At 38.3% G+C, this 20,436-nt stretch overlaps 1 protein-coding gene across 1 annotated transcript in view; it reads left to right on the top strand.

The window, feature by feature from the left end:
- Positions 1-3,333: 3,333 nt before the first annotated feature.
- LOC139148190 (monomeric sarcosine oxidase-like) overlaps positions 3,334-20,436 on the top strand; it is a 28,648-nt gene continuing 11,545 nt past the window's right edge. Inside the window, exon 1 of the mRNA XM_070719500.1 lies at positions 3,334-3,547. Coding sequence (XP_070575601.1) covers positions 3,442-3,547 — 106 coding nt within the window. The 5' untranslated portion in view covers positions 3,334-3,441. The remainder of the gene's footprint in view (positions 3,548-20,436) is intronic.

Below are 20,436 nucleotides of genomic sequence, written 5' to 3'. Positions count from 1 at the left end.
TGAATTTCTTGCGGCTGAACGCACCAACTTAAATTCATTGCCTGAAGTGCACGCGCACTCTACCAACCAAAGAACAGTTTTTTCTTGTCTTCCAGTATGTGAGACGATGTTAGGGACTGGTCATAGTTTGTTCAGCCTCGCGCACTCTGTACGTACGTGTGTAGTACACACACTCCAGATCTTGCAGAAGCCGTCTGAGATAGCGTTCTACATTTGCACTATAAATCAGAAGAAAAAATGTTGACATTGCACTAAAACGGTCACCACTCTGAAAATTTGCAGCTGTGGAAACGCACCCATTGTTGGCGGGGTAGGGTGGCCGCTATGCGGGTCATCAAAAGGCGGGGTTGACCGTTTGATGACCTGCATAGCCACACACCCTACCCGCCAACAGATAGCTGCGTTTCCACAGCTAGACAATTTGATGTCCCGGTGAAGAATGAAAGATGTATAATAATAAGGTTATCACGAAAATACCGCAAGCGATGCTAGGACATTGGCGCCGTGCATCGCCCTCCGCGATACGCTGCGGCAATGTCCTCGTGCATCCTTTGCGGTATTTAGTAATAACCTCATATTAGTAAAGTTACGCGCCTGGAGGGCGCGCCGAAAAATGAAACTGAAAGATGAAATTCATGGCTAGCTCGATGCATTTGATGCATTTTAGGCAAGTATGAACCCGTGTCGGAACTTAAAAACACACTGACCCCCTAATTGGGCATTTCAAAATAGGTGACACCATCACCAAAGTGAAAAACAGGTTGACCCCATGAATCCACCAGCCTCCAAGGCCGAAGAAACTGACCAGTTCCTCATTCCGGCTAATGTTTAAAAGTATCTTATACCCATTATCGTAACCAAGCCCCGCCCCAGTACATTTGGTCACACTGAGATAAATGTTGCACCTTAATTCCAACTCGATACAGTTATTTCCGTCATAGTATGAAAAGATACTGAGCCACGCCCAAAATGAAATGGGAAAATCGGACATTTGGTATATTGAAATTGACAAAACGTATTGTGGGAAATAGAGTTTGTCAGAGGGACATTTGAATGGCCGCAAAGTGCCATCCTCACAGCAGTATACACCTGTTTCCTATTTTCAATCTCAGCCTAAAGATTTTGAATTTAGAAATAGGCCTAAAAGTTAATAATCAAGATGATAAAACCATTTGAAAATTGAAAATTAACTCAATTTCGATTTTCTTTTTTTTGAAAATGCAAATTGCTTTATTGGTTGGCCGAATTGTGCCACGGATTTACATCCCTTATTTTGGTTAAATGCTGCTTAAGGGTGGACCATTTGATTTCGTGGGAGATCTGGTGGTTTCTTGAGGGAAAAATTGTTGCGTGCCATTTATAAGGAAAAATTTCTGACCGTGGGCAGGGAAAATTTGCTTCAAGGAAAGCTGTAAAAATGTGTTGCCATACCCTGAGACAGTACTAGACTGTGTCGACAGTAGTGTCTAGAGCTGCCGCCCACTGCGTTTAATTATATATGGCTCAGCTTTTACAGATAAGCTGATAATTAATCTGCTCCGTACGATATATGGTCTGAATAAGTTAGTGGAAATACACAAACATAAACCTGAGAATGCATGGATGTATACTTGTATCTGTTTATTTTCAAGTTGCTTACAAATGCATTACTGCTAAGTGTCAGATAACCCATTGTCAATGTTTGTCAAAATCAGTTTAAAGCCCTACTAGCTGTATCTTTTAGCGTTATCTGAAATAAGTTTATGAGAATGTACTAATTTAGGTGTGTGTATACATTATTATTAACCACCAGCTGGGACTGTATGAACAAGATAAAGATGACATTGCGATAAAAAGTTTGCCAAGACATAAAATCGCAGCCCCATGCGAAAAAGTGAGGATACCGTGCGTATATCCACTGAAATCTTCTCATAAACTGCTCAGAGATGTAAATGAAAAAGTAACTTTTAGTAACTTTTCCTATCTTTTGCAATGTTGACCAACCCATAAAATCCCTGATAAGTCCACGGATTAGCATAATTAGTTGTGTTGACTAATTAATTACAAGATGTGTATGTGAGAGATAAATGTCCTTGTAATGGGGTGTAAAATAAATAAAGAGTCACAGAGGCTAGGTTAGGTTGTATAATCATTTATTTTATTTACTCCGATCAGTCAGTGCATGAATAAAAGGAGAGGAACTGATAGAGAAAACAGTGAGAAAAACTCAATAACATCAATAACGACTGGGCCGCCTGTGCATAAAGTTTGAAATCAGAATAACATGTGGTGTTACACGTGAGTGACCCGTACTGTAACTGTTGCGCTCGTAGTTTTGCGAATACGAGTTGAGGTACCAGTCTGGATCGTAATGCTTTCACTTCATTAACTGCAGCTGACGCACGAAGATTCTGGTTGTAGCATCACTGTATTACAGATGGCAAACTAGGCGTTCCAAGTTTCGAATTCTCTGTATAGTGCATTATGTACATTGTCTACAAAGTTATGATATACTTTCCTAAACTTAGTTCTACACAACTACAAAATTATCATCGTTAATTATACAATAATCATCACATGGAAATTTCCGTCATTCTTTGATCGATTCTCAAGATTAAACAAGATTTCATCTTGAAACGTCCCGTTCTCTACTGTTCTCATTCCAGTTTTTAATAATAGATTTGGCGCTTTCTCCTTCGCGTTAAACAACGGGGGAAAGGAATCAGTCCCCTGGGTGGGAGGGAGGGGGTTTTTGTGCAAAGGTTTACCTTCTTTGATTTTATTAATTTTGACTGTAATATTTCAAATAAAGAGTTCAACTCCACACCGCCTGACTGCTTTATATATAACCGACAAGTCCTTATCTCCTCTGCAACTTGTGTATACACCACTATATTTGCTCCGAAAACATTGCCAACTTGCTAATCCGCTGTCCGTATCAGCGGATTAATTGATTGAGTCAACACCACAGCCGTCACACACGTAGTAAAATATTACGTGTGGGACGTGTGGGACGGCTGTGGTGTTGACTTAATCAATTAATCCGCTGATACGGACAGCGGATTAGCAAGTTGGCAATGTTTTCGGAGCAATTATAGTGGTGTATACACAAGTTGGAGAGGAGATAAGAACTTGTCGGTAATAGGCCTATAAAGCAGTCAGATTGTGTGGAGTTGAACTCTTCATTTGAAATATCACAGTCAAAATTAATCAAATCAAAAAAGGTAAACCGTTGCACAAAAAACCTCCCTCCTCACCGCAGGAGACTGCCAATAGTTAGACCTAAACCCTGAACCAGCTGTCACATGCCTTGGCCACGTGAGGGACTCTTCGAGGTCACAAAGGGCGTTACACAACAAAGTGCGTGTCATGACCCGAAGTGCACTGCTAAATAATCTGCAGCTCTCATGACATTTGGTCGCGGAGAGCGCAGAAGTCATTTTCTAAGAAGCTGCAGTTTACATGATGGCGAGCTCCAGCACACCTCAGTACTTCGAACACATCGTTGTCGGCTGCGGTGGAATCGGCAGCGGTACCGTGTATTGGCTGTCAAAGCGTGCCGGTAAAAGTAAGTGTACAGACGTTCATACTTGCACTCTGTTCCGTCATGGTTCCGCGTAACGGAACATAGGAGGCAGTGGACTCAATCGCCTGTTATGTCGCCCACTTTTAACATGGATAGAGATTGGCACAAGTTGTGTTTGTATGTAGTCCTACTTGTCGGTGTTATTTCGTGTTCACTGAGAGTACACGGTTGTGCCACGCAGAGCTGGGTTGTGTTTAGCCCTGCGTACGATTCTGTGTGTACCCGGCGTTCTCCGGCCTCCCACCAACAGGCCGTATTAAGCCGTGACCACACAGCCATCATACGCACGGCTGGGTTGCAAAAGCGACACGATCAGCAAGGGACTTGTGCATAATTACCTACACAGTCAAATCATAGTCACTTCACAAAATGTAAGCTTTAAATGCCCGAGGATGGGCGTGACTCTTAACCTTTGTGAGAATGTGTTGGCGAATAAAGTGCCCTAAAAGTGATTCGCTTGACAAGAGAAGAACAGTTACGGACAATGAAGAGCAAACAAAACAGAAGACAGCAGACGTGAACGACATTCACAATATATTTAGACCAAATCCAGTGCAAAGCGAGCGACACAGCATTGGGCCGAAATAGAGAGGCATCATGCGCACATTCATATTTTCCCATCCAGACAGATAAGGTTACAATGATATGCATATAGCCGTGGGCTAGAGGGGGTCTACGTGCACCCCCACAGGATAACAAACCTGTATTTTTCAGAAGCCTTGGGGTCCCTAGAATACGAAATGGAATTTTAACAGAAAAATATAGGGACGCAATAGCTGTTATGGTCATGTTTTGAAGGGTACCGCAAAATCACCATTTTCCAACCCAAATGCATTTTCGTCAAATCTGTCTTCTTATAAGTCATGTGCCGAGCTTATTTTACCTCCCATTTGCCATACATAAATGGCAATTGCGAGGTTATATGGTTGAATAAAGTCTGTACGTGAGATGTCTGTCTGTATGTATGTATACGGTGGCCCAAAACTACCTGTTCTCCGCACTCAAAGTCTGCGTCGCATTCAATTGTTTTTCTCTCACATATGTCTCCGCATTCAAAGTCTGCGTCGCATTCAATTGTTTTTCTCTCACATATGTCTCCGCATTCAAAGTCTGCGTCGCAATCAAATGTTTTTCTCTCACATAAGCTTATGTCTCCGCATTCAAAGTCTGCGTCGCAATCAAATGTTTTTTTCTCACATATGTCTCCGCATTCAAAGTCTGCGTCGCAATCAATTGTTTTTCTCTCACATATGTCTCCGCATTCAAAGTCTGCGTCGCAATCAAATGTTTTCTCTCACATATGTCTCCGCATTCAAAGTCTGCGTCGCAATCAAATGTTTTCTCTCACATATGTCTCCGCATTCAAAGTCTGCGTCGCAATCAAATGTTTTTCTCTCACATATGTCTCCGCATTCAAAGTCTGCGTCGCAATCAAATGTTTTTCTCTCACATATGTCTCCGCATTCAAAGTCTGCGCCGCAATCAAATGTTTTCTCTCACATATGTCTCCGCATTCAAAGTCTGCGTCGCAATCCAATGTTTTTCTCTCACATATGTCTCCGCATTCAAAGTCTGCGTCGCAATCCAATGTTTTCTCTCTCACATATGTCTCCGCATTCAAAGTCTGCGTCGCAATCAATGTTTTTCTCTCACATATGTGTCCGCATTCAAAGTCTGCGTCGCATTCAATGTTTCTCTCCTAGATGGGCGTCGCAGTCAGTGATTTTGTCACCAACACATGAGGGCGCTGGCAAGTTTTTGTGAGCGTGACCCTCGCTCCATGACCCATGATTGCATCCGGAAAAAGTATCACTCTTTCATTGTTCGTGATCGCAAAAAGCTCATTGATTTCGAAGTAAGTGACAAAGTTATTCATTGTATTGTAAGCTTATGGGGGTTAATGATCTAGCCACCGTCTAGCCCTGGATGTATTGGCAGTTGTGGGACGGGCTGCCGTTTTACATTCGGACGCTCATGTGGGACCCATTATGATGCGCCCATACTGGTGAGCAGCGTACCCCCTTGGCTAGATCATTAACCCATAAGCTTACAATACAATAAATTACTTTGTCACTTACCTTCAAAAATGAGCTTTTCGCGATCACGAACACTAAAGGAGTGATACTTTTTCCGGATGCAATCATGGGTCATGGAGCGAGGCCGAGTCACGCTCACCAAAACTTGCCAACGCCTTCATGTGTTGGTGACAAAATCATTGACCGCGACGACCATCCACAGGCGGCCTAATCACTGTTAATAAAGCTTATTATTGAGTTTTTCTCAGTTTTCTGTGTCACTATCAGTCCCTCTCCTTTTCTTCATGCTCTGACTGATCGTAGTAAATAAAATAAATGACTATATAGCCTCACCTAGCCTCTTGACTCTTTATTTATTTTACACCCCATTACAAGGATGTTTATCTCTCATATACACATCTTGTAATTAATTAGTCAACACAACTAATTATGCTAATCCGTGGACTTATCAAGGGTTGGTCAACATTGGAAAGATAGAGATGTAAATGAAAAAGGAGTTTTAGTAACCTTTCCTATCTTTCGCGATGTTGACTAACCTATAAAATCCCTGATAAGTCCACGGATTAGCATAATTAGTCATGTTGACTAATTAATTACAAGATGTGTGTATATGAGAGATAAACGTCCTTGTAATGGGGTGTAAAATAAATAAAGAGTCAAGAGGCTAGGTTAGGCTATAAAGTAATTTCTTTTTATTTCCTACGATCAGTCAGAGCGTGAAGAAAGGGAGAAGAACTGATAGAGAAAACTGAGAAAAACTCAATAATAAGCTTATTAATAGTGTTTGGGCCGCCTGTGGCCCATCTAGGAGAGAAACAATTGACTGCGACGCAGACTTTGAATGCGGACACATATGTGAGAGAGAAACAATTGAATGCGACGCAGACTTTGAATGCGGAGACATATGTGAGAGAAAAACAATTGAATGCGACGCAGACTTTGAATGCGGAGACATGTGAGAGAAAAACATTTGATTGCGACGCAGACTTTGAATGCGGAGACATGTGAGAGAAAAACATTTGATTGCGACGCAGACTTTGAATGCGGAGACATATGTGAGAGAAAAACATTTGATTGCGACGCAGACTTTGAATGCGGAGACATATGTGAGAGAAAAACAATTGAATGCGACGCAGACTTTGAATGCGGAGAACAGGTAGTTTTGGGCCACCGTATATGTATGTATGGAGGGATGTCTGTCTGTCCAATGCAAAAACTCATGAACCGCTGCACGTATTAAGCTGATTTTTTGTGTAGTGATGCCATATATGGTGTAGATGTGCCGTTGTTAAAATGAACTTTTTAGTCTCATAGATATGCAAATGAGGTAGAAAAACCGGCGAAAATGGTCAAAAATCAATAACTCAGGAACTACTCATCTGATCATTGTCATATTTGGGTTTTAGGTACCTTAGGCCCAACTCATTTAAACATATAGATTTGATGTCAATATTTGATGCTTTCTATTTTTAATGAATTTTTTTCTTTCTTTTTTGCCATTTTAGTAAAAAATCTTTTTCTCTTAAACCAATGGTCGGATCGCTTTAAAATTTGGCGTGCAGGTGCCTTGTGATAACTTAAAATAGAATTCATCAAAATTGTGGCAAAATTTGCATATTTGTATTTTTTGGCAGTTTTTGCCATTTTTGGTTTTAAAAATCTTCTTTGAAACTGTATGCCATTACTTTCTAATTGGGTGTGCAAGTTCCTAGGAGTGACCTGAAGATGACTCTGTGAACTCAAGCTGAAATTTGCAAATTTTGTGGTACTTTTTGCCATGCTTTCAAATTTGGTACACAGGTGAAATGTAGTAGGTCATTCATTCAAAGTCAAGTACTGCCTGTGTGAATGAGCAGATTATGATTGTGCTGTTCCAGGCTGAGGTGCTATTTATAGGAATGATGCAATGTTAGACAGTAATTGATATTTAACTGAATTTGACTTACATTGTATGTAACTCTTGTACTGTATAAACTCTATCAATTTACCCAGAAAAAAATAATAATATGATTTTAAATAATTGAATTAATTAGGAAATCAACAAAGCCAAAATAATTTTGTGTACAATTTTTAGAAAGTTCAACTTTTTTGACAGTTCATAGTGAAATGCTTACCATCTTGGAGGATTAAAACATGTAAAGGCAACTTTCCTGAATCCCAACTTTGACATATTCTGAACCGTCATATATTGTGCTCTGTATGTTATCTAAAAGAAATTGCTCATAATAGTTTGTCATGATAGGTTGGTCAAATAAATAGAGATAGAGAAAGTTCCAATTTCCATTTATGGTTGACTTGGTAAGGATAAAATAAAATTACTTTTTGAGGAAAAAAATAGAGTGGTCAATTAAAAGAGTGGTAAAGTGATAGGGTTTTTATGGTAAAGCTGGGCTGTAAGATTCCTCATGTGCTATTTATAGCAATTATGCAATCTGTGTAAACAGTGCAAAGAAAGTGTTACATGATTCCTTATAATGCGTTTGATGACCTTGAACTTCTTAAGTTGCAAACATTTGTCTCTTCTGTGTGCTTTCTCTGAGTACCTACAGGCTCAACTTATTCAACAGAACTTACTTGCAATGTTAATTTGAAAGTTAAAATGTGCTTGATTACTAGGATGAAAATACTGATAAAGATATCCAGCTGAAGATTCTCTATGACCTGACAGATATGCTGTTTTTTATTAGAAATCTTGATAAGCAAGTCTTGTTTACTTTAATTAGAATGTAATTAACTCTCGTTTATATTATTATAAGCAGTAGTATCAAGTTGAACAAGCTGATATTGACAAGTTGGTCGGCTGTTGGAGGTTAAAAGCTGTAAAACTAAATGTATGCATGTCTATCTGTTTGTCTGTCTGTCTGTCTGTCTGTCTGTCTGTATGTATGTATGTATGTTAGTTAGTATGTGCGGATGTATGTCCGTCCACATTAAAAACTCCTAAATCGCAGCACCTACCATCTTAGTATTTGGTGGACAGGTGCACCCAGGGGTGGAGATGTGAATTTGTTGAAATAAACATGTCAAAGTCAAAAATATGCAAATGAAGGGGAAGAAAGGAAAAATCCTGCAAATTGCTAAAACCCTGTAGCCACTGGCCAGATTTGGTTGAAACTTGGTATGCAGGCTCTTTATAGTGACTTAAGTTACATTTCTTCAAATTGTGGTGAAATTTTGAAAGTTGTATTTTTTGGGCGATTTTCCCGGTTTTTTTTGTAAAAAAATCTTCTTTTCTGGAAGCACTCATCCCATTACCTTGAAAACTTGTATATATGATCCTAGGGTTGGCTTTATCAGATTTGTTCAAATTATGGTGAAATTTTTATATTTGTATTTTTAGGGCAATTTTTCCCATTTTTTGTCAGAAAATCATTTTCTTCCAAAGTATTTGTTGGATTGCTGTAAAACATGATAGTCTTGATCCTAGGGTTGTTTTCTGTCAGATATGTAAAAGTCATTATGAGACGGAGCATTTCATAGTTAGTTAAGTTAGTTAAGTTTATTATAGTGACATGAGATATCATTGGTTCAAAAAGAATACAATTCAGCATAAGGTTAACACCTCCCAGCCCAATGGGCTTATATGTCACTTTTAAGACAATTCAAAATATAGGTCACGAGGGCATTGTAAGCGGAAAACAATACGCTTTCAAACATTCACATATAAACGCTCTTTTCTCCTTGTAAATGCATGTTCAATAAACTTTGATATTCCCCTAACGTTTCTAGACATCAAAAATTTACATTTCTCAGTATCTGATGTCAAAGTTTGATAATCAGTATTTGAATTTAAATACATTTCCTCAAATCGTCATATAGATTACAATGGAAAAGAAAGTGCGTCTCATTTTCTACAGCATGATTACAAAAAATACAGATTCTATTGTCAACAGCTTCTCCCCTATATCTTCCAGTTTCTATTCTCAAAACACAACTGAAATAGGTGGTGAAGCACTGAAATTCCATTGTCATTCTTCAAAACCTCATATGGAATTTTATCTGAACCAACAGCTTTGCCTGATTTTGCTTTCAAGACAACTTTTCTAACCTCTTCAATTGTGAAATTCCGATTTAAGAATGCATTACACTGATACAACGGATCTTCAAAATTCCTTTCCAAGAAGGTTTTATGAAAAATCATCCTATCATAGAAAGCAGAGTCAAAATTTACATTCTCTGAATTACGATACAATGCAGAAAATTCACGATGCCAAGTATTAAGCACATCGGTATCACTACAAATAATATTACCAGTGTCATCGTAAACTTCCATTGGTATCGATTTGTTGTTAATAGCCCCAAGCCTTTTCAAATTGTCCCAAAACCGACGTGGATTTTCTATGCAACTGGATTCAATATCATTTATAATATTCTTTTTGTACATCCTTTCAGAATGGCGTAATTTCTTATCAAAAATTAACCTGGCGTGTTTGAATATTGAATGCAACTCACGTTTCCTGCCACCCCGTCCTCTGAACCGAACAAAATCTTTCTCTTTTTCTTTCATATCTTTCCACAAATTAGTAAGCTCATTATTCCAGTACGGTTTACGTGGGCGATATTTTTGACGTGTTCGTTTTGAGCAATCAAAGTGTTGTAAGGTAGAGTTCATTTCATCCATGATGCATTCACAGACATTCTGATAAATGTTGTCAATCTCTTGTTGCGACTCTCTACAATTTTCAATTTTTCTGACAATATTTAATATGGCATCCCTGGCAATATTTGAAGACAAAAAGTTTGTTGGAATATCATTCAGACGGTACCTTCGTTTTGTTCCTGTACGGTTATTAGGGACGGAACTGTGAGATTGGTCAGCTGATGAAACAACACCTGGGCAGTCACAGAAATCAACATAAAGCAAGGAATGGTCTGGCAATTTACATCTATCATGTAATAGATGTTGTAACCCATGTGTATCAGCTATTGACTGCATGGTGGAAACATGGAAATTAGTACAGAACTTGAGACAATCATGTGGTACGCATATATAATCGACTACAGCAGTTCCTCTACTGGAAATAGAAGTAAAATTATCATGTTGAAGATTAAATCTTCCATTCAAAGTACAAAACTTTGCTTCTTGTAAAAAATCGCAGAAGTCTCGGCCATGTTGGTTGACACTATGATCAATAATTTGTCGGTCAGGAATATCATCTAGACCAGTGATATTATCATTTAAATTACCAAGGCGGGCATTCAAATCTCCACAAATGAATACAGTGTCTACCTCATTATCGTACGCATACAGCTGACAGAGCAAGTGACTGAAATAACTACAAGAATCTCTGCCCCAGGGTGAATTTTCAGGTGGTAAGTAACAGGAAAACACAATAAATGAATAATCTGATATCTTATTGTTAAAGCGGACTCCAAGAATTCCCTCATAATCCCTATCAATAATTGATATATAATAATCATCATAGAGGGAACGCTTTACAAAAATACCCACTCCACCAAAATTCCTACGTGAATTAACGTGCATAAATTGTCTGTTATAACCAATCCAGTGGAAATTCTCCATACTAATTGTTTCATTTCGGTGTAGATGAGTTTCATTGATACTTATTATGTCCGCTTCAATAGATGTCAATATTTGTCTTCTCAAATCTTCATTCAAGTTTGTCCACCCACCAACATTAAGATGGGCAATCCTAATACCATTGGGTTGGGTGTCCTACTCATGTTGAATGGTTCTCTGTGTTAAACCAGGATCTTGATTAGGGTTACGAGCCGTCTTTCTCACGATTCTGCCATTCGCTGTGATACGATAATCTTTTCCATTTGGAATTTCACTCAGGATTGTACGTGCGTTCAGCTCAATAAGTCTCTCTGTGTGAGATTTACTCGACCTAAGATAGACCCGGCTGAACGATTGACTATCACGGAGACGTTGCTTCGCCTGTAACACTTTCTTCTTTTGTTCCACATTTTCCAAGGCAATTTTGACTAGTCCTGGTGTATTCGGACGATGACTTCGTAAACGAACAACCTGTACTACTTTCACTACATTGGTCACTTCTTCACCTAGTTCTTGCAGCAATGAATCTACTTTCTCTTCAACTCTCTCGTTTTCTTCATAGGGAATACCCGTGGCAATGACGGTAATGTCGGCAACGTCAGTTGGGTCACCATTTTGCAAATTTCCATATTTCGCACAAGGCGTGTTTCGGAGCTTATGTTCCAATTCATACAATTTACCTTCCAATCTTGATATTTCCATGGTAAATTCATCTTTCAAATCCTTCATCTTGGAATCAATCACTGATGTTAGGTCGTTTTTCAATCTGTCTATCTTGCTGTCTAGAGATTGCCGTATACCATGTTGACCATTACGTAACTCCTGCAGCAATGCAAAGATGTCATCTCTATTGTTCGATGCTACCACGCTGCTCTCTCCAGATTCAGAACCGGTGGAACTTGGTCGCGGTCTTTTCTCCTGGTTAGAAGTCATTATTACTCCAAGCTTGACAAAACTGGTTACCTTGTTTATAAAGTAAAACACAGACTAACTTTCCAAACAAGTTTAGTCGATGTTTGAGGAAATTTTAGCAATATTTTCAGGACCGATAATACAGACGTGTGTACGCGTCAGACAGCGCCCTCCAATCATATTGCTGGGGTATAAGATTAATTTGGACTTGCAATGGAATTTTCTTAGTAATCAACCTGTAAGAATGCAATGTCATGTGTGTACTAGTACTTAGTATTTCTGTAAAATTGGAGGACAGTGTCATTTACACTATTTTTTAACATAACCTCACTTGTTTGGTATCATTAGAAAGGAAATTTATCTTCGTTAAGATGATATATTGTACTATGCCATATCTGTTACAGTTTTTGTGAAATATGACCAAAACTTACCCCATACTTAACATTGCAAATTACAGTAAATCTCAAATTCTACCAATTTTTTAGCTAGGCATAATAAAAAATGCAATGCTTTGTATGAAATCTGTTTTATTTGGTACAGGGACATGTCAGAAATATGAAATAGACTTTTAACAGAAAAAATATTTGGACTCTACAGCTGTAACAGTCATATTTTGAAGGGTACCGCAAAATCACAGTGTTGCAGATTTGCATGCATTTTTGTTAAACCTGTCTTCCTATAAGTCATCTGCTGAGCTTGTTTTTGAATATAACCTAACTTGTTAGGTATCATTAGAAAGATAATTTCTTTAAAATAACATATTGAAGATGCAATTTCTTGTATAGTATTCATGATATATGACCAAAACTTACCCCATACCCCAAAGTTTACATTGAAAATTGCAGTCATAGCTAAAACCAAATTCTACAAATCTTTTAGCTAGTGTTATGTAGGTCATTTACCCCACACTCATCATTACCCGAGTTCAATTAGTCTAGAACATTCTCAAGGTCACTGCCCTTAATGACCTCACAACCTTGAATTCAATTAGTCATGTTTTGAATGTTCTAGAAATTTAATTAGTTGTGTAAGAGAGATAATTTTAGAACAGTAATTAGCATGTCAATAAAAGTTCTAGATTGTTCTTATATGCTTATGTAAACACATGAGTATAAATACTGGGACAGCAGGCTTGCAGTCAGACTTTTGGGATCGTGTCTCTTGTGTGTTACTAAACTCCAGCAGTAGTCATTCTCAAGACTTTTCAAGACCTTCACTGCCAACGCTGGATTTATACTGTGGACTTTGTGCAACTTCAAGCCTGCAAGCCAAAGGACTGTTCATTCATCAGACTGACTGTTACAACTCTGAGACTGGAGCTTTGCCGTCCCAGCTGAGATAAGTAGTCTGTACACTTTTAAAGCTTGTACTCTATCCCTGACTTAGCAATTAGTTTTATTTTCGTAATAAATTTTGTTTAAACGGAAACTGCTGAGTTCACCCTTTTGTTCGTTTTCTCTGCACGTAACAAATTGGGGGCTCGTCCGGGATACGAATATTTTGAGCCGTTTGACAACATTTTGACAGCCTTTTCAAAACTACTGTATACTGTGAACTCAGCGAAATTTAATCATGGCGGAATTTAAACCAGAGGAAATGGATGACCTTGATCAGGACACATTTGATTCCCTCAGAAAAGACGACCTCATTGCACTGGCCAATTTCCTTAAAGTAGATGTCAAAAGATCTATGCGCAAGAGGGAAATTCAGTACCATATTGCAAAACATTTAGTTGATTTAGGCCAATTTGAGGAATCCACCCTGAAAGATTATGAGCCCGAGTCTACCTCTGAACTCAGAAAATTAGAATTAGAAATGCAGACAAATTTGGAGATCAAGAAACTAGAATTACAAATGAGAGAGAAAGAATTACAAATGGAAAAAGAGAGACAGGCAGATTTGGAGCTTAAGAAATTGAATTAGAAAAGGAAAAATTACAAATGGAAGAAAGACAGAAAGAAAGGAAAGGCAGGAAAGATTAGAAATGGAAGAAAGACAGAGAGAAAAGAATTGCGATTATAAGAACAGGGATTACAGGTAGAAATAAAACGTTTAGAGATTGGACAGTCAGGAAAATTCTTCCCTTCAGACAAGTTTGACATCACTAAGCATTTCAGGTTAGTTCCCCCTTTCCAAGAAAAGGATGTTGATAAATATTTCCTTCATTTTGAGAAAATTGCTCAGAGTCTGAATTGGCCTAAGGAGTCCTGGTCTATGCTTTTGCAGAGTGCTTTGGTGGGTAAAGCCAGAGAAATTTACATTCAGTTGTCAGTAGAGCAGGCTTCAAATTATGATTCTGTGAAGGAATTAATTCTCAAGGGCTATGAGTTGGTGCCTGAAGCTTACCGTCAGAAATTTAGGGATTGTGAGGTGAAAGATCAAACTTGAATTTGCTCGAACAAAAGAACAACTGTTTGATCGTTGGTGTTCTTCTGAAAAGGTCAGTCAGAATTATGACAGATTACGACAGCTTGTTTTGATTGAGGAATTTAAAAGGTGCATCCGGAGTGACATCAAGACGTTTATCAATGAACAAAAGGCAGACACATCGGAGGTTGCTGCACGTTTGGCCGATGATTATTCATTGACACACAAATCTTCATTTCTCAGCAAACCATCCCAGTCCTTTTCATACAGAAACAATGCAGGTAAATTTAACTCCTCCTTTTCATCCAGAATTTTTCAAAGGACAGTAGAAAATCAAATGACAACAGTTCACAGAGTTCAAGTAACACTCCCACATCATCAGATCCCAAGTCTCAATCTCCTTCTGACAAACAGTTTGGTACACTTTCTTGTAATTATTGTAAGAAAGACGGCCATTTAATGTCAGATTGTTTCAAATTGAAAAGAAAACGTGAAGGTCAAAGTGGTCAAAGTGGATCTAAGCCCACCGGCTTTATTTCTTCATCAACTCAATTAGAGTCTAATAATGTGTGCAACACATTTTCTGAGGTTAAATCCCTCTTATCCCCAATTAATGAGGTCAAGGTCAATTCTTCTCAAGATAGCATTATGGGTATTTTCGAGCCATTTATTCATAATGGTTTTATATCACTTTCTAGTGATTTCTCTTCCGCTACCCCTGTCAAAATTTTAAGAGATACCGGGGCTTCCCAGTCTCTTTTGTTGGCAGATACCCTGCCGTTTTCTGAAAAGTCATTTCAGGTTCTAAAGTTCTTATTAAGGGGGTAGATTGTAATGACTACATTCCTGTTCCTCTCCATAATGTCTATTTGTCTTCGGACTTTGTTTCTGGACCTGTGGCTTTAGGTATTAGGCCTTTTTTGCTTTTGAAGGGATTCACCTTCTTCTTGGAAACGACCTTGCTGGGGACAAGGTCATTACTAATCCACTTGTGACTGATAATCCTAGTTTAGATCAGGATCCAGAGTCAATTGAACAAGAGATACCTGATTATTTCCATCATGTGCTATTACTCGAGCCATGTCAAAGAAAAATTCTGAGAATCAAAATACTCTCAAAAATAATGTCACAGATGTTGACTTAAATGACACCTTTCTCAGTCAGGTGTTTGACAAGATCAGTCCGTTATCCCTCGTGGATTTGAAACTTCCAGTAAAACTTCTGCTGACCAAAGTCAGACATTTTCTAGATCAAATCTCATTGCAGAACAACACAAAGACCCAGATATTTTGTGTTTGTTTGACAGGGTAGATGATGAAGGTAAAAACTTCAGATAGCTCTGTTTCCTATTATACAAAATCTGGTATTCTCATGCGTAAATGGAGACCTCCAGATGTTTTGGTTGATGACGATTGGGCTATAAAACATCAAATTGTGGTTCCAAAGCCCTATCGTGCTGAAATATTGCGCCTGGCCCATGAAACGCCCTGGGCTGGTCATTTGGGAGTAAGGAAAACTTATCATAAAATTCTCAGTCACTTTTATTGGCCTAATCTCAGGCAGGATGTAACACATTTCTGTAAAACTTGTCACACATGTCAAATGGTAGGAAAGCCGAATCAGACCATTCCAAAGGCCCCTTTACAGCCAAATCCTGCATTTCAAGAACCATTTAGTAGGATACTAATAGACTGTGTTGGGCCCCTACCAAAAACAAGATCAGGAATGAGTACATGTTGACAATTATGTGTACATCAACTCGGTTCCCCGAAGCCATACCACTGAGAAATATAAAGACAAAGACTATAGTGAGAGCTTTAGTCAAATTTGTCACTTTATTTGGCCTCCCTAAATGTGTCCAGTCCGATCAAGGCTCCAACTTTATGTCTGGAATTTTTCAACAAGTCATGGATCAGCTAGGCATTAAACAGTATAGGTCATCCGCCTATCATCCAGAAAGTCAGGGTGCTCTTGAGCGATTTCATCAAACTTTGAAAAAATATGATTAGGACCTACTGTTTTGACACAGAGAAGCAGTGGGATGAAGGAATCCATTTTCTGCTCTTTGCTGTTAGAGAGTCAATTCAAGAGTCTCTTGGTTTTAGCCCATTTGAGCTTGTATTTGGACATACAGTCCGTGGCCCACTTAAGCTCCTTAAAGAGAAATTCCTATCAGACGATGATGATTGTCTGAATATTTTGCAATATGTGTCAGATTTTCGTACAAAACTCTCTAAAGCATGTGAATTAGCCAGAGAAAATCTTGAGTCATCTCAGCAGTCAATGAAAATCAAATATGATAAAAGCACCTCAAAACGGAAGTTTGAACCAGGTCAAAAGGTTCTTGTTCTACTTCCAATTCCTGGCAAACCACTCCATGCTCGTTACTTTGGGCCATACCTAATTGATAAGAAATTGAGTGATTTAAATTACATCATAATAACACCTGACAGGCGAAAACAAAAACAGCTATGTCACATAAATATGCTTAAGCCATATTTGGATAGGGATAATCCTACTATAACTCAGCCTGTCAGTGCAGTCAGTTCAAACCATTATGAAGATAGTGATACTGAAACTGACTTGAGTGAAAATACTCTAAACTCAAAGCTGGGCTCGGTCAAGCTTCAGAACTCAGAAATCCTGGAGAAGCTGGAGTCTACAAAGTTGGCACACCTCCAGCCAGAACAACAACAACAGGTGAAAGAACTGCTCCACGAATATAAACACCTGTTTCAAGATGTTCCAACGAGGACAAACGTCATCTATCACGACGTTGATGTTGGGGACAGTACGCCTGTAAAACAACATCCATACAGACTATCCAACAAAAGCGAAATATCTCCAGGAAGAAGTCAAATACCTGCTGGACAATGACTTTATTGAACCCAGTAAAAGTAACTGGAGTTCGCCGTGCATACTTGTTCCCAAATCAGATCACAGTTATCGTATGTGCACGGACTTTAGGAAGGTCAACACTTTAACAAAGACAGACACTTTCCCAATCCCGAGGATTGATGACTGCATCGACCGAGTGGGAAAAGCCAAGTATGTGACGAAATTTGACCTACTGAAGGGATTTTGGCAAGTCCCTCTGACGGATCGTGCTCGTGAAATATCCGCCTTTGTTACACCAGACGGATTGTTCCAGTACAAGGTGATGCCATTCGGAATGAAGAACTCTCCGGCAACGTTCCAACGGATGATCAACGACGTCATATCCGGGCTAGACGGATGTGCAGCTTACGTTGACGACGTCGTCCTGTATAGTGACACCTGGGAGGAACACATCAAGCTCATGCGAAAGTTCTTTGAGAGACTGAGCAAAGCAATGTTGACTGTCAACCTTGCCAAATCTGAGTTTGGTTGGGCGAGGGTGACTTACCTCGGACATACTGTAGGACAGGGTGAGGTAAAACCTGTTGATGCCAAAATCAGTGCCATTTCAAGTTTTCCCATACCAAACTGCAAACGACAACTGATGCGCTTTCTCGGTATGGCTGGTTACTACAGAAAATTCTGTCCAAATTTCTCCACAATTACTGAGCCTTTGACTAACTTACTTAAAAAGAAAGTAAAGTTTGTTTGGTCAGAGCAATGCCAACAGGCATTTGATACACTTAAAGCCATACTGCAAAGTGCTCCAGTGTTGTCTGCACCAGATTTCACTTTGCCATTCAAATTAGCTGTGGATGCTAGTGATACGGCTGCTGGTGCTGTTTTATTGCAAGAGGATAGTCATGGTGTAGATCATCCTGTTTGCTATTTTTCACGCAAATTTAACAAATCCCAGAGAAACTACTCTACAATTGAAAAAGAGTGTTTATCTTTGATATTAGCTTTACAGCATTTTGAAGTTTATGTTACTTCTTCAAATCAGCCAATAGTGGTTTATATTGATCACAACCCTCTTGTTTTTGTACAGAAATTTAAAGGCAAAAATCAGAGATTGCTTAGATGGAGTTTAATGTTACAGGAGTTTAATCTTGATATTAGACATATCAAAGCAGAGACAATTTAATTGCAGACTGTCTTTCTCGTATTTAGAGTTTATTGTTGTTAACTTTCAAGAAGTTTTACTTTAAAAAAAAAAAAATTTGAGTTTAAATCCTTTTCAAGATTACATTTGTAAAAGAAAGATTTTTCTTTGAAAAATTTCTTTTTTTGAAGAGGGGGTGTGTTATGTAGGTCATTTACCCCACACTCATCATGACCTGAGTTCAATTAGTCTAGAACATTCTCAAGGTCACTGCCCTTAATGACCTCACAACCTTGAATTCAATTAGTCATGTTTGGAATGTTCTAGAAATTGAATTAGTTGTGTAAGAGAGATAATTTTAGAACAGTAATTAGCATGTCAATAAAAGTTCTAGATTGTTCTTATATGCTTATGTAAACACATGAGTATAAATACTGGGACAGCAGGCTTGCAGTCAGACTTTTGGGATCGTGTCTCTTGTGTGTTACTAAACTCCAGCAGTAGTCATTCTCAAGACTTTTCAAGACCTTCACTGCCAACGCTGGATTTATACTGTGGACTTTGTGCAACTTCAAGCCTGCAAGCCAAAGGACTGTTCATTCATCAGACTGACTGTTACAACTCTGAGACTGGAGCTTTGCCGTCCCAGCTGAGATAAGTAGTCTGTACACTTTTAAAGCTTGTACTCTATCCCTGACTTAGCAATTGTTTTATTTTCGTAATAAATTTTGTTTAAACGGAACTGCTGAGTTCACCCTTTTGTTCGTTTTCTCTGCACGTAACACTAGACACAAAAAATCTGGCCGTTTTTTGCGATTAAATCTGTTTTATTTGGTACAGGGTTATGTCATGAAACAGACTCTATATTGAAAAATATTTGGACTCCACAGCTGTAACAGTCATATTTAGAAGAGTATCGCAAAATTACAGTGTTGCAGATTTGCATGCATTTTTGTTAAAGCTGTCTTCCTTTAGGTCATCTGCTGAGCTTGTTTTTGAATATAACCTGGCTTGTTAGGTATAATTAGAAAGATAATTTACTAATCTTAAAAAGTGACATATTGTAACATGCAATATCTTGTATACTTTTCATGAAATGACATATGACCAAAACTTACCCCATACCCCAAAGTTTACATCGAAAATTGCAGTCACAGCTAAAATCAAATTCTACTATTTTTTTACCTTGACATATAAAATCAGGCATTTTTAGTATGAAATCGGTTTGTTTTGAACTTGGCCATATCAGAAATACGAAAAGAACTTTTAACAGAAAAAATATTGCGATTCTATAGCTGCAACAGTCGTTGCAACAGTCTATTTCATTCGGTAATGGGTCATGTCAGAAATATAAAATAGTCTTTTAAACAGAAAAAAGATCGGCATTCTGTAATTGTAACAGTCAGATTTTGAAGGGTACAGCAAATCTCAGTATTCCTGACTTGCGTGCATTTTTGTTGAATCTATCTTCATATTAGTCATCTGCTGAGCTTTTATAGAATATAATGTAAGTTTTAGGTATCATTAGTAAGGTGATTTACTAGTCTTTAAAATGACATATTGTAACATGCAATATCTTGTATAGTTTTCATGAAATATGACCAAAACTTACCCCATACCCCAAAGTTTACATCGAAAACTACTGTCATAGCTAAAATCAAATTCTACCAATTTTTTTAAGCAGACATAAAACATTGGGCAATTTTTTGTATGAAATCGGTTTTGTTTTGAACTTGGCCGTATCAGAAATACGAAAAGAACTTTTAACAGAAAAAATATTGCGATTCTATAGCTGCAACAGTCGTATTCTGAGGGGTACAGCAAAATCTCAGTATTCATGACTCGCATGCGTTTTTGTTAAATATGTCTTCTTATAAGTCATCTGCTGAGCTTGTTATTAAATATAACCTGACTTGTTAGGTATTATTAGAAAGGTAATTTACCTGTCTTTAAGGTGACATATTCTTATATGCAATATCTTCTTTAGGTTTCACGAAATATGACCAAAACATACCCCATACCCCAAAGTTTACATTGGAAATTACAGTAAATCTCA

The sequence above is a fragment of the Ptychodera flava genome, chromosome 13 (genome assembly GCF_041260155.1).
Source record: "Ptychodera flava strain L36383 chromosome 13, AS_Pfla_20210202, whole genome shotgun sequence".
NCBI classification, from domain to species: Eukaryota; Metazoa; Hemichordata; class Enteropneusta; family Ptychoderidae; genus Ptychodera; species Ptychodera flava.
The sequence above is the reverse complement of the archived record's forward strand: the minus strand, read 5'-3'. Positions and strand labels throughout refer to the sequence as shown.